The sequence below is a fragment of the Protopterus annectens genome, chromosome 3.part0 (assembly GCF_019279795.1).
Source record: "Protopterus annectens isolate FY-2018-M chromosome 3.part0, PAN1.0, whole genome shotgun sequence".
NCBI classification, from domain to species: Eukaryota; Metazoa; Chordata; order Ceratodontiformes; family Protopteridae; genus Protopterus; species Protopterus annectens.
The window spans coordinates 6,089,127-6,113,857 of record NC_056731.1 but is presented as its reverse complement, the minus strand read 5'-3'; the positions used below and the strand labels follow the sequence as shown (position 1 = coordinate 6,113,857).

The 24,731-nt window shown below is 46.6% G+C and overlaps 1 protein-coding gene across 3 annotated transcripts in view; it reads left to right on the top strand.

Annotated features, from left to right (window-relative positions):
• Positions 1 to 24,731, top strand: part of YME1L1 (YME1 like 1 ATPase) — a 1,802,807-nt gene that overhangs the window by 1,065,028 nt on the left and 713,048 nt on the right. For all 3 annotated transcript variants that reach the window (XM_044064545.1, XM_044064544.1, XM_044064543.1), the window contains one exon: positions 2,194 to 2,306. In XM_044064545.1, coding sequence (XP_043920480.1) covers positions 2,194 to 2,306 — 113 coding nt within the window. The remainder of the gene's footprint in view (positions 1 to 2,193; positions 2,307 to 24,731) is intronic.

The following is a 24,731-nucleotide window of genomic DNA, read 5'->3' as shown; positions in this document are numbered from 1 at the left end:
TCTCGGCTGGAGTGCGGGGAGTGCCTTCTGTGTGGAGTCTGCATGTCCTCCCCGCGGTTAGGTGGGCATTCAAAATACATGCGTATGTGGGAGTGCCTTCGTTGAAGGTTGAACGTCGAGCTGGCAGCTCGGTGTTTGTGAAAATCTGCTGCCAATCATTAGCGGACCGGAGTTCTGCTGTGGTGACCCCTAACCGGGAAAAGCCGAAAAGACAAACAAATAAACAAACCATCCCTCAGTAAATCCGTGATGAATATCATTTTAGAGGCAAGGAGGCCTAGTACTAGAAAATCTTATGCTGCAAAATGGAAAAGATTTTATGTCTGGAACCATTCTCAAGGAGTGAATGCAGCAGTGCCCAATTTATGTCAGATTCTACAATACTTGACTGAGATGCTTCATAATGGCTTGTCCTTTGCCTCCATCAAAATTCATGCCTCAGCCATTTCAGCTCATTGTAGCACAGAGCCTCCCCTCTTCTCTCACCCTCTGCTCAAGCAGTTCCTCAGAGGGGCCAAAATTTTAAGGCCACCCAGGAGAGCTCCAACTCCAGCCTGGGATCTTAACTTTGTCTTGTTGAAACTCACTCTTCTTCCTTTCGAGCGAGCTGCTACTGCAGATTTAAAATTTCTTTCTTGGGAAATTTCCTTTTAGCAATCATTTCTGTAAGAAGGGTATCTGAATTGCAGACACTTATGGCAGTGGAACCTTTCATCATCTTTCATGTGGATAGGGTATCCCTCAGAACCAATCCCTCCTTCATGCCCAAGGTGGTATCCAGTGTGGCGCTTAGTCCATTCATTTGCCTACCTTCTTTAGTAACCCACAGAACAAAGGGGAACGGATACCGCACTCTTTAGATGTGCACAGACAGCTTAGATTCTACTTGGACGGGACTAAACCTCAAAGGATATATGCACAACTGTTTGTGGCATTTGCTGCCGGAAGGGGAAAGCTATTTCAAAACAAACCATTTCAAAATGGATAGGCGACTGCATTCATTTCTGCTATAAGCACCATGGAAAACCTATCCCCCAGGGCATCAGACCCCATTCAACCAGGGCTGCATCTACCTCTACAGCCTTTCTCAGGGGTGTCCCTATTAGGGACATTCTAGAAGCTGCTACTACCTGGAGTCTGTAAATATTTTCACCAAGCATTATCATTTGCCAATTTTCTCTAAATCCAGAGCTGGCTTTGCCACTGCAGTCTTGCAGGTCCTTATAGTTGGTCCTAATTCTATTTAAATTCATCCTCCCAACCTTAGCTTTGGGAATCTACCCAAATGTAATGACTGCAACAGTGAAACATGAAAATCATAGTACAGTTGTGTACACTTACCATAAATGTAGATGTTCGAGTGTATTCACTGTTGCAGTCCTGGTTACCCTCCCTCCAGCCCTCCTTTTTTCTCTATACCTCTACTCTCACTTACTATGCTCAAAAAAAACTTTTTGGTGTATTTGCTTTTCTGTTGGAGGGTATATCCTTGTATTTATAGATTTAATTGCTTCCCATTAGGGGAGCACCTGACATCTGGGGCAAGAAAAACTGATGTAATGGCATAGGCTGCATGCTTTATACCCTTGACAACCTGACATCATGGAAGAGGGACAGCAACCGACGCAGGACCCATGACTTTGTTAATCAGGCCGACTGAGGGCTACTGCAAGCAGATAACCCAAATGTCATGACTGCAACAGTGAATACACTCAAACCTCTTCATTTATGGTAAGTGTACACAACTATACTTTTTTCCTTGTTTACTGAAGTACTGTGCATGCATATGGGACTTACTGTCCCATGCTTATGCAGTATATCAGTACAGAGGAGAAACAACAGAGGAGACACCATCTCTGTTGTTGTTTTTTGTATTTTTTTTAAATGCTGAGATTTTTCCAAGGGACAGGGCAGAAATGTAAGGAAAATCAGGTACGTTTCTGATTTAGTTTTGCAGAAAGTATCAGATTTTTCTTGTATTTTCACTCTCTCTGCATATACCATTAGAAGGTCTGGCCCACTCAATGGTACTTCAGCAACCAGACTTTTTTCTGTTGGTATGTGCATGATTTACAGTGGACACTCTTGGTTGCCCTGTCCAATAAACGTGCTGGATTTTGAATACTAATGAGAAGTCATTGTGCAGTAGACAGTATTACACCGTACTCACGTTTTTTCTTTTTCTTTTGACAGTGCTTTGATACGCCCTGGCCGTTTTGATATGCAGGTTACAGTACCCAGACCAGATATAAGAGGTCGAACAGAAATTCTTAAGTGGTACCTCAGCAAAATAAAATTTGATGTGTGTAAGTACTTTTTTTATTTTCTTCCTTGGGTCATTTGCATTTTTTTCTGCTTTGTAGAATTTATGATCTCTTGAATTTGCCTTTTTGGAGTTTTCTGCAGATATTTTGATGACTGTAGTCCTTGTTATGTTGCTCATGCTGCCTTCTTACTCAGACAGAAATTAAGTCACTGAAGTGTTTTTAGAATTGATGTGGCTTTCCAGTTTGTTCTTGATTGATTGTCATCACTCCAAATGTTTAGTGCATTTGGACTGATGCCCTTCTATTCCTATGTTGCAGTATTCTTGGTATGGGATTTTCTGCCTCAGGCGACCCATACGTTGGCTCCTATACAAAAGCTTCAGCTTGGCTGCTGTAATTGCATGGAACGCCACATGTAGGACCATAAACCAGGAACCTTCAATGTGACGTCTGCACGCACAGAGCTCAGAACATTTCAGCCACAGGCAACTGACACATCATGTGCCTCAGCCTTCACAGACATCTAAAAGTTAAGTAACCTGTTTTATTTAATTTCTAGCTAAAGCTTGGTTTGTTGTAGCAATCCTTAGCCTATGGCAGCAAAAAAGGGCAAATGCCAATGTGGGCGCCAGATACCCCATAAAGACGTACGACTGCTACAGTTTTTGCTTAGGCCGGGAGCATGATCACAACGCTTGCTCTATCTGCCAGTCTTTCGTTCCTAAGACCCTTCGCAGCCATCTGGCTGCACTAAATCTCTACTTGGAAAACCAACGGCTTAAAAAGTTAGCTCTTAGGACAGATCCCATCTTGGCGGCCTCAACTGAACCTCTGTGAAAGAAGGCTATTTCCTAGGCCCTCTCCGCTATCAGACGCCCTGCCAGCTACCGATTTAGGAGTTGAGGGACTTCCGACGGACCCGTGGACTTCTACGGCAACCTTTGAGGAAGCTGCTTCACAGTTGATGACCGGCATATCCCCTGAGCCAAACCAGACACTAGATACCGCTGAGGTCGAGGGGTAACCAGACACAGCTGGACATCCGGCTGGGATCCATCCTCCAGACACTGCCAACATTAGCCAGGCATCTGACTCCAGACCTACTCTTAAGTCTACCCCAGTCAAAAAGAAACATAAAACTAAACATCTGGCTATACCCACAGAAGCCTTTCTGATTGGCAGTCCTTCACCTCTTCCTTAATGCAGGCCTTTTTGGCCCTTAGGCCTTCATCCTTTTCTACAGCTTCACTTCCTCTGCTTAGCCCTAGGCCTGTCTCTGCTTCTTCTCTTCCATCACTTACCTCACAAGAGAGGGAAGAAGAACAAGAGACCTATTATTCCTCTTCTGAGGAATCCATTTCTTACACTTCCCAGATAGCCTGTCCACAAGAGTATTATTCTCCAGATGATGAATCTATTGAGGGAGAACCCCCCCCCCCAGAGGATATCAGCTTTGTTGAAATCATCACCAAAATGAAAGAATACTTTAAATGGGACACCTCACAAATGTCTGACACTCAAAAGAGGTATTTTGAACTTTTACAAGTTGAATGTCCCTCCCCTTCTGCCATTCCACCTGTCATCCCTGCCTATTTAGATGGCTTTGCCTCTGCATCAAAGACACCAGATTCTCAGCCACCTGCCCATAAGAGGCCAGACCGCTTTTACAAGATGCCTGATGACCAAAAATTCTTAGTCATGCCTCTCTTGGCAGATCCTGCTGTGATTACCATTTCACCAGGTAAACAATCCAGACTCATTCCGTCTGCCTCTTTCTTTCCTGTGGACAAAGTTAGCAAAACAATAGATAGAATTGGAAAGAAAGTCTACATCTCTTCCACATTAGCCTTTAGAGCCATCAGCTATCAAACCCATATGACCAAATATGCTCTGGACCTGGTCTCTCAAGCCACTACTCTCCTGACTGGCCCACAAAAGCTGACATCTCTTCCAAACTATCTCTGGCTGCCCAAGTAGCCAGACACTCAGATGCAGTTATGATGCTGCAGAGGCCTCTGCACACACTGCAGCATCTGCCCCTGTTATTAGGAGATATTCCTGGCTTCATCTGCAACACTTGCCAGAAGACTTCCAAGTCTAAAATCCTAGATGCCCCCTGGACTGTAATTTCCTGTTTGGCAAACAATCAGCAGACCTGTTCAAAAATCTGCAGGAAAAGACCAAGGAATTGCAAGACATCAAGCATCTCTTGGTGTCCCCAATTCCCAAATATTACAGGAATTACCCTTGCCAAGGCCACGTTTGTCAGACAAAACCCGCCCTCTGCTGGGCCTACCTCTTCCAAACAAAGAAGTGGAACCAGAAGACAATCACCTACCAGGCCAGCTGCCTCTCAGCCTCCCTCCAGACAGGCCTTTCAAGACAGAGGAGGCCCCAACAATATGTGCTGCCTTGGCCTCCTCTACTGCTGCCTCCCATTTTGGAAAACAGTCAACACAGACAAATGGGCTCTGGCTAGTATTGAAAAAGGATACTACTTCTCCTGGAAAGAAAGGCCACCCTTAAGGGGTATTCCCTTTCCCCCAAAAAAATCAAAGACACTTCTTCCCACAGGTTCTGACAGACCTTCTGAACTTGGGCACCATAGAACCTGTCCCTCCAGGACAGGAAGGAAAGGGCTTTGATTAAAGTTTATTCCTGGTCCCCAAAAAAGATGGGCCATGGCGACCCATTCTAGACCTTTCCTTCTTAAACCTATTTTTAAAAGTGTCCACCTTCAGAATGTGGCGACCCATTCTAGACCTTTCCTTCTTAAACCTATTTTTAAAAGTGTCCACCTTCAGAATGTAGTCCCTTCCATATTTACTCTTTCTCATACCAGCCAAGAGTTTCATTGCCACACTCGACCTGAAAGAAGCCTATTTGCACATACCCATTCTACCCTCCCACAGAAATTTTTTGCATTTGTCTGGACCCTCCTCTCATTTCCAATTTACTGCTTTGCCCTTTGGTTTGTCCACTGCCCTTACAGTGTTCACAAAATGTCTGGCACCTGCCATTGCCTATTGCATAACATGGGATTCCAATGTATCCTTACCTAGACGACATCTTGATCCTAGCAGACTGCAAAGAAAGAAACCCTGTTAAACCATCTAGAGTTCACCATGTGCCTACTGCAAAGTCTGGGGTTCACCCTCAACCTCCCAAAATCATCCTTGACACCAGAACAAGACAAAATATTTCTAGGTTGCAGGATCAAAATGGACATAATGAAAGCCTTTCTTCCCCAGGACAGGGTCAGCTCCCTGTCATCCCATTTCAGAGCCTTGCTGCAGACCCAGGTGATAACTGCAAGGCAATTCCTAAGGACCCTGGACATAATGGCAGCCACCATCCCCATGCTTCCACTGGCCAAAATGCACATGCAAAAGCTACAGTGGTATCTAAAAAAAATGTTTGGTCTGAACACCAACATCCTCTAGACTAACCAATCACTCCTGCTCTGCCTAAAGGCAGAAGTAATTTGGTGTATTCAGCAAGTCCAGCTGAACCCGGGCCTTCCCTTGCAGCCTCCTCTCCCAATCCAGGTTATGCATACAGATGCTTCAGACTCAGGATGGGGAGCCACAATGGCATCCTACAGGGTCCAAGCAAAGTGGGACCTTTCCTTAAGGAACAAACACATCAACATAAGGGAAATGACCGCAGTCCTCCTAGCACAGAAAGCCTTCAGCCCTCTCCTACTACCAGGTGTTCACCAAATAATTGCAGACACCACAGGCCGACTCCTGAAATTTTCGTTTTCGAGTTTCAGAACCGAAGTCTTCAAAAAAAGATAAGTACACCATTGGGGATCTTTTTTCTTGCTCCAACCGATGTCAATAAAAGTTAACAATTGTCTTACCTGTGGAAAGCAAATACATCATAAAGATTTTCATTCGTACTGCATTCCCTGCTTAGGCCCAGACCACGACTTCCCTTGCTGTCGGTTTTGTGCCTTGTTTCAACCCCCCAACTATTCGTCGTCTGGCTATCTTTGCAGCAAATTATTTTGGTACTCTGTATCAGTACTCTGAAATGGCTTCATTAAGCCATTCGACTACCGATCTTCCGAAAAAACGTAAAGATAAAGACAGAGACTGACCGCATAGGTTCAAAACTGCTGACGACATTTCCTTTAAGCTAATCACCAGTCCGCCAGTACTCAGTGAGGCGCTTTCGCAGCCCCTGATAACCACTACTTCAGATTCGCAGGCCTCTACTGAGACCCATTCAGAGTCTGGTATGCCGCAAGATGCTTCTTCGACTATGGAACCTGCGGATGTCTCTACCTTGAATGGGTCTGGAGCCGCCCGTGCAGGCACCGGCTTCTGAGGGTGTATTCAGGCCTACAGACTTGCATTTTAAACAGACGCCATCTTCTTCATCCAGGCCTAAAACTCACACCACGCCTATAAAACCGATGTCCAAACCACATGCTCAGGCCCATATGCCTAAAAAACAAATGCTTAGAATGGCTGAAGACCTTATTACCTTAATTAGGGGAAGCCAGCCTTTCCCCTCTAAAAGACCTAGAACTGATTTTCCTTCTGATTCTTCTGATCAGGAATCTGGTATTTCTGTTCTTTCCGATTACCAGGATTTGCCCTTATCTACCTATGAGGATTCTGATAAAGAGGATTCCATTCCCTCTGCTTCCCCTCTAGAAAATTTTTCTTTTGGTGAAACCTTGCACACTCTTAGGGAGCATTTCCGCTGGGAAAGCCAGTATTACTCTGTCTCCAAAAAGAGGCTTAGGGAATTCTTACTCCTTCCTCAACACAGGCCTTTAGCTATCCCTCCTGTTCTGGACATTGTAGATTATGCTTTCTTGGAATCTAGCCTTTCCCCAGGCACTTTACCTCCAGCTTCCAGAAAACCTGACAGGTATTGGAGTACCTGACTCTCACAAGTTCCTCTTCAAGAATCCTACTGCGGATCCAGAGACCATTTCCCAAGGACCAAAAGGCATTAAGGCTACTACTGCCAAAAATCCTACCCCTTATGATAGAAATTTTAGAGCCTTAGACAGATGGGGTAAGAAGGTATACACTTCTGCTACTTTGGCCATTAAGGCTTTAAATTTGCCAGTTTCATGTGTTAAAGTGCCAGCAGAAAATAATGTTGATTCTTGACATTGCTCAAGACAAAGAATTACAGGATTTAATGCATTCTGCAGAACAAGTTGGTAAACATACTTTGCAATGTTGTTTTGATTCTTTAGAAGCATCTTGCAGGGCTGCTGTCACTGGGTCTGTACTTAGAAGGCATGCTTGGCTTAAGGAGCAAAACTTGCCAGATCATGTTAAAGTTAAATTACTGGATGCTCCCTTAAACAAAGACTGCCTGTTTGGCAACAAAGCAGAATTCGTCCTCAAAAGGATGGAGGAAAAAACTAAATCTATGCAAACTGTTAAAGATTTCCTGCAAGTACAGCCTCCCAGATTTAGTAGACATTGGCCTTCAAAGAATTGGTCCTTTCCAGTCTCTTCCAGGCCCTCTCAGTCCAAACCCAGGAACAGCAGACCACCTAGGTTACAGTCTCAGACTTCGCACAGGTCTAAGCAGTGGGGGACTCCCACTTCCAAAGCAGGGAGCAGTAAACCACCCCCCAATGGAAAAATGGCACAATGACTTAACCTTAACCCTCCCAAGTCCTGCTCAGCTGCCTGCTCCCTTAGGAGGAAAGCTCGTCCTACATGCAAAAAGCTGGGAACTCATTACCCAGGACAAATGGGTTTTGAATATAGTTTCCGAAGGATGCAGATTCCACTTCTACTCCCTACCCAACCCCAAACGGTTGGCCAGACCTACCTTCAAATCAGTGGGCGGAGGCCCAACAGCAGGTTCTCTCTCTTCTAAGTATCAGGGATATTCAGCCTGTCCCAGCAGAACAGTGGGGACAAGGTTTTTATTCAAGACTTTTCCTGGTACCCAGAAAAGACAGCTCCTGGCATCCTATCCTGGACATCTCTATTCTAAACACCTTTCTGGTAATCCCAAAATTCAAAATGCTAAGACTTCAACAGTTTCTTCCTATGCTAGGCAAAGATGCCTGGTTGGCAACCTTGGACTTAAAGGAAGCTTACCTGCACATTCCAATAAGGGAATCTTGCAGGAAATACCTACGCTTCAGGGCAGGCTCCATGCACTATCAGTTCTCTGCACTTTCCTTTGGCTTATCTACTGCGCCCAGGGTATTCACAAAGTGTCTAGCTCCAGCCATTGCATTTTGCAGGCAGAGACATATTCACATATACCCATACTTGGACGATTGTCTGATTCAGGCAGAAAGGCAGGACTTGCTATTACAACATCTGGCATTTGTAAATAAACTTCTAACCTCTCTGGGGTACACCATAAACGAAAAGAAATCTCACCTAGTACCCTGCCAACAGATTGTATTCCTGGGAGAAAGCTTGAACACATCTTCCCAGATGGCTTTCCTCACTCCAGAGAAACAAGTTCATTTGACAACCTACTTCAAACTATTGGCCACAAAACCCCATCTATCTGCAAGGAAAATTCTGCAAGCCTTGGGGTTCATGGCCTCTTGCATTCTACTAATTCCATATGCAGGACTGCATATGAGGAAGCTACAATGGTATCTAAAAAGCCTATGGTGTCAACATTCTCAGGATCTGGATTCAATGATTCCTATCATTCCTTGTATAAAGATAGAGTTCCTTTGGTGGGCAGAGGCCTGCTACCACAACAAGGAGCTCCCTTTCACTCTAACCACTGCCGCCCAAGCTCTAACAGATGCATCAGACTATGCATTGGGGGCTCACTTGGCAGGGTAGTGCATTCAGGGCAAATGGAACCCATGACAGATGCACCTGCATATCAACCAAAAAGAAATGTTAGCTGTACAGAATTCCCTGACAGCCGTCAAAGACAGCATTCTTCTAGGACAACTATTGGTAAAGACAGACAACACCACAGTTATGTGATACATAAACAAGCGTGGGTAACCCACTCGTACCCTCTCTGCAGACTAGCCATGGCTCTGTGGAACACAGCCTTGAGGCTACCAAGTGCACCTACAAGCTCAATTCCTGCCAGGCAAGCTAAATTCACTGGCAGAAGACTTGAGCCGAAATCTCATGGACCCACACGAATGGAAACTGGCACCAAAAATATTCAACCTCTTGAGGAACAAATGGGGGACTCCAGAGGTAGACCTGTTTGCCTCCTCTCAGAACTACCAATTGGACAAATTCTGCACAAGGACTCCCCACAGGCAAGCTTGGAAAGTGGATGCCCTGTCCTTTACCTGGGAAAGCCTCTCGGTTTATGCCTTTCCCCCCTCTGCCTCTCCTCTTGAAGGTTCTGCTAAAGATCAAACAGGACAAGCCAGGAATGATACTGATTGCACCAGACTGGCCACGCCAGCACTGGTACCCCCTCTTGTGCAGTATGATACTGCTGGAACCATGGCACCTGCCTCAGACCCCTTCCCTGCTGTCCCAGCAGGTGGGCCAGATTCTGCACCCTCAGCTTCAAACAATGAACCTTGCAGCCTGGCTAATTCCTTGAACTCTGCAATAGCATCCCTCAGTAAGCAGGTGCTAGATGTCATTCTGGAGGCAAGGAAGCCAAGTACTAGAAAATCCTATGCTGAAAAGTGGAAAAGATTCTGTTCTTGGAGCCAGACTCAGGGGATGGGCACAACGGTGCCCAGCTTACCTCATATTCTTCAGTACTTAACAGAAATGCTCCACAAGGGTCTATCCTTCTCATCAATTAAAATTCATGCCTCTGCCATTTCAGCTCATTATAATACTGAGCCGACCCTCTTCTCTCACCCTCTGCTAAAACAATTCCTTAGAGGGGCCAAAAATGTAAGACCCCCCAGGAGAGTCCCTACTCCAGCCTGGGACCTTAACTTTGTATTGGAAAAGCTCAGTCTCCCTCCCTTTGAGCCTGCTGCAACAGCAGAGTTGAAATTCCTTTCTTGGAAAACAGCATTCCTTTTAGCCATCACCTCACCAAGAAGTGTGTCAATTACAGGCCCTCATGGCAGTGGAGAACCCTTCATTGTCTTCCATGCAGACAGGGTTTCCCTCATGCTCAAGGTGGTGTCTAGTGTGGCCCTAAATAAGTCCATTCACTTGCCTACTTTCTTCCCTAATCCACAAAACAAAGGAGAACGAATACTGCACTCTCTGGACGTGCACAGACAACTTAGATTTTATTTGGATAGGACTAAGCCTCTCAGAAAATCTGAACAGCTGCTAGTTGGCTTTGCAGCAGGGGCAGAGGGTAAGGCCATTTCAGACCAAATCATTTCCAAATGGATAGCCCATTGCATTCATTTCTGCTACAAGCACCATGGAAAACCTACCCCACAGGAGATAAGTTCACATGCCACCAGGGCTGCATCTATCTCTGCAGCCTTTCTCAGAGGAGTCCCCTACCAGAGACATCCTAGAAGCTGCTACCTGGATCTTTGTACATACCTTTCACCAAGCATTACCACATGCGTCTTTTTTCTAAATCCAGAGCTGGTTTTGCCACCGCAGTCTTGCAGGGCTTAATAGCTGGCCCTAATGCTCTCTAACTTCCTTTTCCCTTCCTTAGCTTTGGGAATCAACCCAAATGTGATGACTGCAACAGTGAAACACGAAGAACATAGTACAGTTGTATACACTTACCATAAATGTAGATGTTCGAGTGTATTCACTGTTCAGTCCTGGTTACCCTCCCTCCAGCCCCCTGACTTTTCTTGGCTCTACCTTTCCTCCTTGTTTGGTATATTTAAGTTTTCTGGTGTATTTGCTTTTGGATGGAGGTGTACCATAACATATAATTGCTTCCCATTGTGGGTCACCTGACATCTGGGGCAAGAAAAACTGATGTAATGGCGACGGCTTCATGTTTTATACCCCTGACGTCATGGAAGAGGAGATAGCATCCGACGCAAGAATCCAAGAGTCTGGTATTCAGGCCAGCTGAGGGCTACCTGCAGGCAGATAACCCAAATGTGATGACTGCAACAGTGAATACACTCAAACATCAACATGTATGGTAAGTGTACACCACTGTGCTTTATAGTTGACAAATCAATTTTTTTTTTTTTTTTTTTTTTTACTGGCTGTGTATGTGCTTCTGAGAGGCATGCCATGACATCATGCAGTGGCTATGTAATTGAGCTCATCCCCAGAGACCCCCCTACCATTTTTTTCTTGTTGCTGACAGAAATTGTATCTTGATTCTTATTTTTGTTTATAGAATCTTTTGTTTGCCTGCCTAAGTCATGGCTTGGCAAGTATTGCTGTGACTTTTAAAGTACCTGTATTCTGTAGTGTGGAAGAGCACAGTACTAACCAGCTACAAGTGTGAGAGGTTCACTGTGGCTACTCAGTCATAGGGACATGGTTGGTCTGCTTCTGTAAGATAGTAGTGGTTAGCAACTCTTCACTTGGAGATTAGATGAAGAGTCCTTATCAAAGCACAGTGTATTCATTGAACTTTGAAGTCAGGTCCAGGCCTGCACCTCCTCAAGTTAACTCTGTGCTCACCTTCCGCTAGTTAGGGTTTGAGCTCAAACCAACTTTCCATTTTAGTTGAACTTGGGAAATGAGAGGGCATTATCATTTTCTGCTCTGTTGGGTGCAGTGCAAGGTTCTTGTTAATTTAACAATCAGCTGAAGACCTTTAATCAATCTTATCCAGAGATTGGACTTGTGAATCAACTAGTCATTGGTCAGGAGTACTCTGGACAGTGACCTCCCTCCTTATAAGATTATTGCCCCCTCCTAGTCCACTTAAGCCAGCAGCCCTTGGTCATCTTGTTTGTTCTGGACTGGGTCTTACTTCTCATTGCATGGACAAGAATCAGCTGTTTAATATTCGGTTGAAAATCTAGATGTGCAGGATTATTGTTTGAGGAAATTAAGTTTGAAGCATGTGGCAACCCTGTTGTGAGTCTCTCCCAACCCTTTGCCACCACTGGATTGGTGCATTTCAACAGTGGTTCACAGTCCGTCATCTTGTGGATACTGGTTGGTCATACTGTTTCTGTGTGTCTGTCTGTCGTGACACTATGCTCAAAGATAGCGGAAGGGTCTTAGTTTTCCCTTGGGTGCTGTGTGGTCATTTGTCTCATGACAGAAAGGTATAATGAGACTACCCTCACTTCTGCTTCCTCTCCAGGTAACCCTTTCCTGTAGGTGCATTCAGGCTGATGTAGACCACATTGGATTGACATCTTGCCCTTTATCTTCCTCCAGAATAACCTTAGAGTTTTGTAGGAAGAAACTTAAGTGAAGTAGGCCATTACTAACTCAGTCTGTGATCAGAGAGACCATCAGGACAGTCTGGTGTCACCATTATTCTGCCTATTGTACCCCCCACTGAAATGCTGCTGCTGTTTGCAGACCACCTGCAGAGTGGGCTGGCTCCATTTTAGTCTCTTCAGTTTACCATAGGTGTTACATACCGCATGATTTTGCCACATGCTAGCAGACAAGACATTTGTAGGAAAGAAGGTCTGCAACTCTGCCTCTTTGGGGTTTACCATAATTAGCTGTTTTTCATACCTGCCCCTATTCCAGCTGTGCCAGGTTTGAAGTACCCCAATTAAACTGGAGGATTTTCCTGAGTGTTGGAACAGAGAATAGCTTTTGTCCTCTTCTTCTGTGGTATAAGTTAATGATTTGGCCAGGGCCGCTGTTTTGGGTGTGTCTGGGCAGTATGGTATCATTGCGTCTGTCTTCTGTTAATGAGGAACTGAAAAACATGATTCTGGATATCTTCTGTGGTAGATTGTGCTGATGTTCATCATGTTTCACTGTTGCAGTCATCATTGTAGAGTTCTTCCTGCCGGCAGGCAGTCCTCGGTCGGCCAGAATCCCAAAGTCTGGGTCCGGTGTCGGCTGTTCAGTCAGTCATGCTCCCTGATGTCAGAGTGCTAGGAGTACAAAGCTGCCAGCCGACGCCATGTTCTCCAGTCTTTCTTGCCGTGCGGTGAAAGCAGTTCGCAAGTGCTGGTCGGCTGACTCCTGATATTTTTTCATGCTTCAGTCCGAAGACTGACTTCTTCTTCTCAAAGCTAAGTACCCCGTTGGGGAAACTTTTTTTCTTCTTCCAGTCCGATGTCAGAAAAAGTTAATAATTGCATTTCTTGTGGGAAGCAAATACCTCATAAGGATTTCCATTCTTACTGTATTCCTTGTTTAGGCCCTGACCACGACGTAGCTAGTTGTCAGTTTTGTGCTAGATTTAACCAACGTACGATTAAGCGGAGGTACGATTTTGCTTTTCACTTCTTTGGCAGGCGATTTAATTATAAAATGTCGTCAGACACACTTCCAATTACCGGAGTTCACAAACGACGCAAGGATAAGGACAGGCCTCCGAGGTCCAAATCAGACGACGTTTTACAAGCAGTGCCAGCTACAGGTTTGGCCGTCGTCAGTGAGGTGCTTTCGCAGCCCCTGTCGTTGGCCATTTCAGAACCGATTGCCGAAATAGACTCCCACGAGGAGCCAACTAGGCCTTTGAGTACTCCAGCGGCAGGACCTTCGGACAGTGCTCCCTCAGATGGGTCCGGAGCCGCTGTGCAGGTACCGGCTTCTGAGGGGGTTTTCAGGCCTACACAGCTTCTGATAAAGGCAAAGACAAAGGCAAAGACTTCTTCTAAATCTAAGACACCAGCCCAGGCCTCTTCTGATCCGGGACCCAAATCTCAGAAACAGCTACTTAAAATGGCGGAGGACTTACTAACCATGATTAGGGGTTCACATCCCCCTCCAGACAAAAGGCCAAGGCAAGAATTGGATTATGAATCTTCTGATCAGTCATCTATTTCGTCAGTGTCTTCCTCTGAACAGGAATATACTTTCCCTCCTTATGAGGATTCTGATGCTGAGGAATCCATTCCATCAGCTTCTCCCCCTGAGGATTTTTCTTTTGGGGAAACTTTGCATGACATGAGGGAACATTTTCACTGGGAAGGACAGAAGTACTCGGAATCTAGGAGAAGACGTAGGGATTTCCTTCTTCTTCCCCAGCATAGACCCCTGGCTATTCCCCCTATTTTGGATATTGTGGATGATGCCTTTTCTGAAGCTAATTTAATTCCTGACTCCTTTCCTCCAGCCCCTGCTAAGCCCGACAGATATTACAGGGTCCCTGACTCACACCAGTTCCTTTACAAAAATCCTGCTGCTGATCCAGAAACCATTTCTCAGGGTCCTAAGGGGTTTAAGGCCGCCTCTGCTAAAAACCCTGTTCCGACAGATAAGGATTCTAGAGCTTTGGAGAGATGGGGCAAAAAAGTGTACACTTCTGCTACTTTATTTATTAGGGCTTTAAATTGCCAATTTCATATGCTAAAATATCAGCAATTTCTACTGTCTGTTATGAAACAAAAGCTAGGTACCATTTCTGCATGTGCAGATAATAAGGAATTACACGATTTGATACATGCAACTGAACAAGTGGGGAAACATGGTTTCCACTGTGGTTTTGATTCCTTGGAGGCTTCATGCAGGGCGGCTGCCTCTGGCACAATCATTAGAAGGCATGCTTGGTTAAAGGAGCAAAATTTACCTGATCAAGTGAAAGCAAAATTACTGGATGCTCCTGTTCAGCATAATGTTTTGTTTGGGTCTAAGGCTGAAGAGGTGATAAAGAAAATGGAGGATAAGGCAAAATCCATGCAAACGGTTAAGGATTTCTTACAAGTTCAGCCCCCAAGATTTAGCAGAAATCGGCCAACTAAAAATCGGTCCTTTCCCAGCTCGGACAGGCCTCAGAGGGGTAGATATAGGCGCTCCAGAGGGAGGACCCAAGCACAGACCTTTTACAGATCTAGACAGTGGAGCGCTTCCACCCCCAGGGGTGGAGAGGACAGACCTCAATCTTATAGAAAACAGGCTCAATGACTCCCCCTGCATGGCTCCAGGAACTTCTCTCCTGGAAGCCCCTCTAGGAGGAAAACTCTCTCTTTTTCAACAAAGTTGGACTTGCATAACCCAAGACAAGTTGGTTCTGGATGTAGTTTCAAGAGGTTACAAATTCCACTTTCATACCTTGCCAAGACCAAACAGATGGCCAGACCTACCAAAACACCAATGGGCAGAGGCATTAAACCAGGTGGGATCCCTCATGGCTATGAGGGCCATAGAACTGGTTCCACAATCAGAGACGGGGCAAGGCTTTTACTCAAGGCTCTTCCTAATTCCCAGAAAGCAAAATTCATGGAGACCCATCCTGGATCTCTCAGTCTTAAACACCTTCCTGGAGATAACAAAGTTCAAGATGCTTACTCTGCAGCAGCTCCTTCCAATGTTGAGCAAAAATGTATGGATGGTGACATTGGATTTAAAGGAGGCTTACCTACACATCCCTATCAGACAGGAGTGCAGAAAATACCTCAGGTTCAAGGCCGGCTCAAAACATTACCAATTCTCTGCACTGCCCTTTGGCTTGTCTACTGCTCTTAGCGTCTTTACCAAGTGCCTGGCACCAGTAGTGGCTTATTGCAGACTCAAAGGAATTCAAATTTACCCCTATCTGGACGACTGCCTTATTCAAGCAGACAGCAAGGATGTCTTACTCCAGCACCTGAAATTTGTTCAAAATCTACTCAAGTACCTGGGATTCACTGTGAACATAAAAAAGTCAAATTTGACACCCACACAACAGATAACTTTTCTGGGTGCTCTTCTATACACAACAACCCAGATGGCATTCCTGACATCCGAAAAACAACCGCAGCTGGCTTCAACTTTCAAAACCTTGGCGTCAATAACTCTGCTAACTGCAAGGAAATTCCTGCAAGCTTTGGGTTACATGGCCTCCTGCATCCTTCTCATACCAAATGCAAGACTACATATGAGAAAAATACAATGGTACCTAAAAAGTGTATGGTCCCAGCATTGCCACAGTCTAGACACACAGATTACTGTCTTGCCTTGCCTACAAAAGGAATTCCATTGGTGGACCATGGCATGTTTTCACAACAAAGGGAAAGCCTTCAGTCTGCCTCCAGCTAGCCAAGTGTTAACCACGGACGCATTGGATTACGCATGGGGAGCCCACTTGCAGGGAAAAGGTCTGCAAGGTTTTTGGACAGAGGATCAGAAGCACCTACATATCAATTTAAAAGAGATGTTAGCTGTACAGAATGCCCTCTTTGCTTTCAGGGATCTTCTACAACCAGGACAACTACTGATACGGACAGACAACACCACAGTTATGTGGCACATAAACAAGCAAGGGGGTTCGCACTCCTACCCCCTTTGCAGACTAGCCATGACTGTATGGAACACAGTTCTAGCTTGCAAAGTGGATCTACAAGCTCAGTTCCTGCCAGGAAAACAAAATATTCTGGCAGACAGCCTGAGCAGGAACCTGTCAGATCCACACGAGTGGATGCTAGACACCCAAACTTTCAAGATGATTACAGAAGCCTGGGGCTGCCCGGACATAGATCTATTTGCATCCCCCCTCAAACACCAGTTACAGATTTTTTTGCACAAGGACATTTCACAAGCTAGCATGGAAAGTGGATGCACTATCATTCAATTGGAGAAACCTCTCGGGGTATGCCTTTCCTCCACTACCTCCTCTTCCATGGGTGTTACTAAAGATCAAGCAGGACAAGCCCAAGGTGATGATTTTACTGGCCCCAAACTGGCCTCGTCAGTTTTGGTACTCAACACTGATTAATCTATCCCAGGAGCCTCCTTGAATTTTACCTCAGATTCCAAATCTTTTGTCCCAACACCAGAGCCAGGTTCTGCACTCTCATGTCAAAACTCGCAGCCTGGCGAATTCAGGGTCTATGATTAATCCTTTCCTTCCCAAACAGGTCATGGATGTCATCTTAGAAGCCAGACGGCCTAGCACTAGAAAATCTTATGCAGGTAAATGGAAGAGATTTTGCACCTGGATGCATGCTTAGGATTCGGATCCTCTCATCCCTAATATCCCACTGATTTTACTTTACCCAGACAGACATGCTACATAAGGGTTTATCCTTCTCCATAAAAATACATGCCTCAGCTATCTCTGCACATTACAATACAGATCCTCCAATCTTTTCGCATCCACTTCTGAAGCGAAGAATTTAAGGCCCCCTAGGACACCACCTATACCTGCCTGGGACCTCAACTATGTTCTGGAAAAACTCACTCTGCCTCCGTTTGAGCCTGCTGCCACATCTGATATTAAGTATTTATCATGGAAGACAGCTATCCTACTGGCTTTGACTTCAGCCAGGAGAGTCTCGGAGTTGCAAGCACTCATAGCTGTGGAACCTTATATTATTTTTCACCAAGATAGGGTGTCTTTAAGGACTAATCCTACTTTCATGCCTAAAGTGGTTTCCAAAGTGGCTTTAAATCAAACTATTCACCTGCCAACTTTTTTCAATAATCCACAAAATAAGGGGGAAAGGATCTTGCATTCCTTGGATGTACACATGCAACTTCGTTTTTACCTGGACAGAACCAAGGATATCAGGAAAACAGAGCAACTGTTTGTTTCTTGTGCAACAAATTCCCAAGGCAAAGCTATTTCAAAACAGACCATTTCTAAATGGATTGCTCATGGAATCAGATTTTGTTACTTTCATCATAGAAAGCAAATCCCAGGAAAAATTAGGACTCACTCTACCAGAGCTGCTGCTACTTCAGCTGCCTTTCTCAGAGGAGTACCTACCAAGGATATTTTGGAAGCTGCAACTTGGAGTTCAGTGCATACTTTCTCTAAGCACTATAATCTCCCTCTTTACTCTAAGTCTAGAGCAGGCTTTGCTTCTGCAGTCTTGCAGGGCCTTCTAGCCGCCCCTTCTACTCTATAACCACCACCCTTTATCTCAGCTTTGGGATTCAACCCTACAGTGATGACTGCAACAGTGAAACACAATGAACATAGTACAGTTGTATACACTTACCATAAATGTAGATGTTCGAGTGTCTTCACTGTTACAGTCTGGGTTACCCTCCCTCCTGCCCCCTCTTATACTTTCATTAGTGTGGTTTCCTACTTCACCCTTCTTCTGAGGTGTATTTGCTACAGGGTATGGGGTTTGTTGTATGTTACATTTTTGTTTTACTATTAGCCTTCACTTTTGGGCACTTGACATCTGGGGCAAGAAAAACTGGAGAACATGGCGTCGGCTGGCAGCTTTGTACTCCTAGCGCTCTGACGTCAGGGAGCATGACTGAACAGCCGACGCCGGACCCAGACTTTAGGATTCTGGCCGACCGAGGGCTGCCTGCCGGCAGGAAGAACCCTACAGTGATGACTGCAACAGTGAAGACACTCGAACATCTACATTTATGGTAAGTGTACACAGCTGTAATTTTAGCCAGAATGCCAGAGATGCTAGTCAGTGACCTCCTGAAGAGTAAGGAGGCCTTCATTTATGTGAATGGTATCTTTGACCCTCTCACACCCACTGCTTTTCAGTACTTCCTTTGGTAAAGTAGGTGGACCCTAAAAGAGGAGGAAGTCTCCTTGATATCCGTGGAAGGCGTTAGTGTCACTTCTCCTACAGTCTTGATAAAAAGTTCACCAGGGTGTGGACTTCCCAGGCAAACCAACATAAGCCCTGACTGTAGGCTGAGGCTGAGTGGGGTAGGCGCATGTGTGGCTGTCCTGGTTTATCCTTGCTTTAAAAACTATCAAAGGGTCATGTGAGGTTTGGCCATGGTCACTTTTAGACACTTCATATAGCTCACAGGTCCTTCTCCACAAAGAGGTCTTCTAGTGGACCAGTCCATAGCATAGCTTTTCCTGGTTCCGAAAGGAATGGATGACCTTTGTCCAGTTGCTGATCTGAGAAACATCAGCCAGCACATTATGTATGTATGTGGTTCCAGATACTCTCACTACAGAGGATTGCCTTGCTCGTGTGTTTGTGTGTAGTGGGGGAAATGTATGCAGGGATGGTGTTACTGGATGTAGTGAATGTCACACCAGTATCTGGGTCCACACTGGATCGGCAGCACTTCACTTCAGCATGTTGCTATATGTAGGCTTTCCTTAGCATGAAGAGTGTTCATCAGGGCAGTGATACTGGTAGTTGAAGCCTTGCAACAAAAGCATTTCTTGATGCTTTCGCATATGAATGACTGGATGCTGCTAGCCTTATCCAGGCCCTCCTTGGAGGTGGCTTTTGTGTGAGCCCTTGCATGGATACAGTACATAGGGCTCAGAATAGGTGTGAAAAAGTTCTTGCTGATGTCATGACAGAGAAAAATCTACATGTGGGCAGATTTGGACACTCTGGTGTCATTTGTTCATGCCCATGGAAAGGGCACAGGAGGTCATAGCCTCACTTCCCTGAGCGAAGGTGTAGCAGAGGGTCCAAGTTCAGACTCTGTATCACTGGGGCTTGATGTATGGGGATGCTGGTGTTAACAGTCAACTGTGATATTTCAGGAGTTTCAAAGCCAGTGTTCTCACAGCATGTTACTGCTCAGTGCCATGTGTCTAAGTAAGAAGCTTCACTCCTTGCAAACTCTGTTCACTCTGGGGAATGTAGACATCTGTGAAATTACTGAGACATGGATGTTATGTGATCCTATCTCGCCTACATTCTGAATGATGGGTTCGGAGCCGATCCCTCGGCTCCGACTCGGCACGCTTATGCCAAAGAGCGAAGTCTCTTATTGGCTGAGCTTACTATATCCCAGGATGCACCACTACCAGTCTCCCAGATCTCGTTTGCCGCTTCCCTGCGAAGACGTGGTCTCGAGCTGGCTGGGCTGAGTAGTTTTATTAACTAACTTTTCTGTCAGTTTTTTGCTGTTTTTGCTCACAAAAGCTGTTTTAACGGCTATCGCTAACTTTGTATACGATTTGGATTGTTAAATTGTTGTGTGTGATTGGGTTCAGTTTGTTTTCGGCCCCCCCTCCATCCAGGGCCTTCCCGGACTGTCAACCTTAATACTTTACAGGGTCTCTAGTAATTATATAATTGGTTAGAGTTACCTGTTCTTTTTTACAGGAAGTGTTTGCATTAGTTATTACTGTAAGCTTAGATTTATCAGCAGTAAAATTTAGTGTACTTTCCTGTCAGAGTGACTAGAATTGTGTATCATCATGTCTCAAACCCCTAGGCCTTCGGGCTTTAAAAAATGTTCGAAATGTGGGTTTAAAATGTCTATCACAGACGATCATTCGCTCTGTGTATATTGTCTCGGGGCAAAGCACTTGCAGGAGTCATGCAGTGTATGTCACGCTTTTTCCTCAAGGGTCCTCCAGGAGAGGAAAAATAAATTGATTCTTAAGGGGTTAGTTAAACCTTCCTTTGAAGAAGCCTTGGCATCCTCTCCTGCTCCAACCAAAAAGAAAAGGGCTTCGGTTCCGACCAGTCCGTCGGACCCGGCTGCCAAGAAACTTAGGCAGGCCTCTCCTTCGGCTCCAAAGACTTCGGAGCCGAGGTTGGAACGGTCTGCCTCGATGCCACCAGTATCGACTCCTCTGGCTTCGGAGCCGATGGCTGGGGCATCGAGAGGCGGGTCACCTTCGTCGGCTCCACTGCTCTCGGAGCCGACAAGGGTCGCCCGCTCAGACACTTCCTCCTCGGCGCCGAAGTCTACCTCGGCACCGATGGAATCTGCTGTGAGTATTCCCTCGGCGCCGATACTCATCGAGTCGCCTCGGAGCCGGTCCCCTAGCCCTTTGGGGCCGATGGAGAGGCCTTCTCGAACCCGTTCTGTTTCCTCTCTGTCTTCGAGGATGTCGGATTCTGATATAGACAGGGTGCTCCAAAGACTGTTCCAGTCCCCAGTCTTCCAAAAATTTGTTTCGGTTCCGACCCAGCTGGTTTCGGAGCCGATGACCTTGGCCCACCCCGTTGCCATTCCTCCTCCGACCGCTTGGCTCCGTCGGAGCAGGTACTGTTGGAGCCGGTGGAGATCTCAGGGGCCGCTCCGACCCTTACTCCAACCCGGCCTCGGGTCCGAGTTTGTACGCGGACTTCTTCGGCTGGACCCGGGGTGATGTTTGGGACCTATGCTTTCGGTTCCGAGCCTCCCTCGGTGCTTCGCTGCGGGACTTCCGTCGGCTATCACGGCTCGAGTCCGGACACTCCCAGGATTCTGGGGTCCGGCTTTCAGGGCCATGAGGAGTGCCTTGGCCAAGTCCTCTTCGCCATCTCTCGGTTTACCAGCACCTTCCCTGGGCGTGGAGACTGGGTCTTTGGCAGTTCCCCTGTCCGTAGCCAGCGGAGCCCGAGGCCTGAGGTTACCCCAGTGGGGTTCCCCTCCTCCTGAGGGTTCTTGAGTTGTCTTCAGAGGAACCCCCAAGGAAGAGATCGTGCAAGAGGAAGCACGTGGACTCCCCGAGTCTATTACATCGGACACTGATATGGATGATGCGGAGGGGTCCCGAAGTCGTCCTCGGATGATGTCTCATTTGCAGACATCTTAGAGATCCTCAAACAACGAGGCGGCTGGATATCCAAACCCCCTCTGCTGACGAATCAGTGCTCCTCAAGGCCTTTGGGGCTCAGCCCTCCGCCTCCTGGGTGTCTCCGCCCTTCGACGAGCTTCTGGATTTAGTTTGTCGGGCGTGGGAACATCCAGATACCGTGGAACCAGTCCCTTCTCGTCCAAATAAATTTTTATCTGCTCCCCGAGAAGGAGTTCCTTACTAAAGGCGTGGCTGTAGATGCCATGGTGGTGGCATCTGCTACACAACAGGGCGTCGCAGAGGCTTCAACGTATATCCTTCCTCCTAATAAGGAGTCTAGGAGTATGGATAGTGCGGAAGCGCACCCTGACTTCAGCGGCCTTTACCTTAAGGTCTCTGAATTATTTGGCACATTTTACCAGGCTTCAGAGGGATCTGGTCAAGGAGTTGTCAGATTCCGTCTCCGGTAACCTACCTGGGCAGCTAGCCCACTCCGTTAGCTCTCAGTTGGCTATCCTTACGTCAATTTCTAACTGGTCCATGAGGGTCATTTCCTATGCGGCGAAGGCGGGTAGAGCGGCAGGCACAGGCGTGGCTCTCGAGACAAGCCTGGCTCCGCTTGTGTCAGTTCGGAGGCCTTCAAGTCTTCCTTCGCCGACGCTCCCTTTGATGGGTCCTCATTGTTTGGACCCAAGGTGAAAGACACCCTTACCGCTGTGAGCAAGAGGGAAAACGTTATCTGCCGTAGGTGCCCGTTATTCCACTCCCTTTCGGCCTTACCCCAAGGCTAAAGGAGGGGAAAATGTGGTTCGAAAATCTGCAAGTTTTTCTCCCAACAGCAGGAAGATTCCCGTCCAGAGGCAGAGGGCGGGAAATTTTTCAGGGAGACGCCGTCCCAGAGGCGGCAGAGGGCCCCGCAATTCTGGAGACCGCGAGTCCTTTCGTGGCTCTTCAGCCTCCCACACGTCATGAGGGATTGCCCGGCTGTCCTGCTGCGGAGACAGTCGGGTTTCCTTTCGCCAAGCACCCAAATGCCTGGGAGTCAATCACTCAGGACAGATGGGTGCTTCGGATCATTGCCGGAGGGTACACCATCCCATTCAAATACTCACCCCACCGTCCAAGAGAATCCCGGACCCACCACCCAGTCAAAGGGAAATAGCAGCCGCAGAAGCTTTAAAGCTGCTAGAAAAGGAGTCATCCAACCGGTCCCCACAGACCAGATCGGATCAGGAAATTACTCCAGGTTCTTTTAGTGCCAAAAGACAGGGGACCTGAGACCAATATTGGATCTCAGCAGACTGAACCAATCCGTCATGAAATCCAAATTCGAATGGTCACGTTACAATCCATTCTCCCGTTGTTGGAGAAGGATGTTTGGATGTGCTCCATAGACCTCAAGGACGCCTATTATCACATACCGATACATCAGGCGTCCAGAAGGTATCTGCGCTTCAGCCTGGGAGTCAGTCATTACCAATTTTGTGCTCTGCCCTTTGGTCTCACCACAGCCCCCAGGGTGTTCACCAAGTGTTTGGCAGTAGTGACGGCTCACCTGAGAAGTCTTGGATTCCAAGTGTTTCCCTATCTCGACGACTGGCTCCTGACTGCCACCACCAGCCATCTACTAATGGACAACCTCAAAGCCACCATCTCCTGGGTGTTTCCCTAGGGATTACATTCAATTGGTCAAAGTCTGTCTTGCTGCCCTCTCAACGCATAAAGTTTATAGGAGCAGAGATAGACTCAAGATTGATGCGTCTTTCTTCCTGCCGAAAGGATCCGAACTTTACAGGGCCAAGTTCAAGCTCTGATCTCGAGATCCAAAGCCCCAGCCAGGATGGTCCTACAGGTTCTAGGCTCAATGTCTGCCACGGTTCTTTTAGTTCCTCTAGCAAGGTTACACATGAGGATTCTTCAGTGGCTCTTGTCAACTCAATGGTCCTTTCAGGATCTTCCCTCAATCATCACATCATGATTACGGAAATATGCAAAGGGACCTTCGCTGGTGGCTTCAAACATCCAACTTGGATCAGGAAAACCCTTTGTTCTCCCCTCCAGTGGTTACCCTGACGACAGATGCCTCCCAGATAGGGTGGGGGCATTGTCTGGGCAGGCTAGTTCAGGGCTCCTGGCTTCCGGAGAAGCTCTTCTCCACATCAACGTGTTGGAGATGAGGGCTGTACTTCTATCCCTACAGGCCTTACACAAGTTTCTTCCTCAGGGCATCATCGCCATCCACACAGACAACATGTCGGTGGTTTGGTATCTGAACAAACAAGGAGGGACCAGATCGTATCCCCTTTGCAGAGAGGCCATGAGAGTGTGGGAATGGGCTGTAGCTACCAACCGCTTCTTGGTAGCGACCCACATCCCGGAAAGTCAAATGTATTGGCGGACAAATTAAGCAGGACAATTCTCTCTCCTCACGACTGCTCTCTAAACCGCAGTAGCAGCCCAGGTTTTCAAGAGATGGGGGACGCCGTGCTGCGACCTATTTGCAACTCCACAAAACACCAAGTGCCAGAGGTTCTTCTCCTTGATTCCACATCAGGAAGTACCAGCCATGGATGCTCTAGCACAACCTTGGCCAACAGGGCTACTTTATGCCTTTCCTCCAATTCCACTCCTTCCAAAGTTATTCAAAAAGCTTCTCAACTGGGGTCTTCAATGATTCTGATTGCCCCATACTGGCCTCGTCAGATATGGTTTCCTTACCTGAAAAAGCATGCAGTGGACGATCCGTGGACCTTAGACCTGATCCCGGATTTGCTAATCCATCAGTCGGGACATTGGCATCAGTCCCTTCAATCTCTAAAATTGACAGCTTGGCTCCTCCACTTCCAACCTTAGTTAGAAGGCACACACTAGACCGGAAGTTGTTCACATTTTATCTTCGCCCACAAACCCACCACTAACAAATTGTACCTCAGTAAGTGGAAGAGGTTTGCTATCTGGAGCTCAACTCAAGGGCTTAGACCCTATCACTGCTCCTGTCCCAGAGGTTTTGAAATTCTTAACATCCCTGTTTAATCAGGGATCTTCTGTCTCAACTATTAAAGTCCAACTAGCTGCTATCTCGAA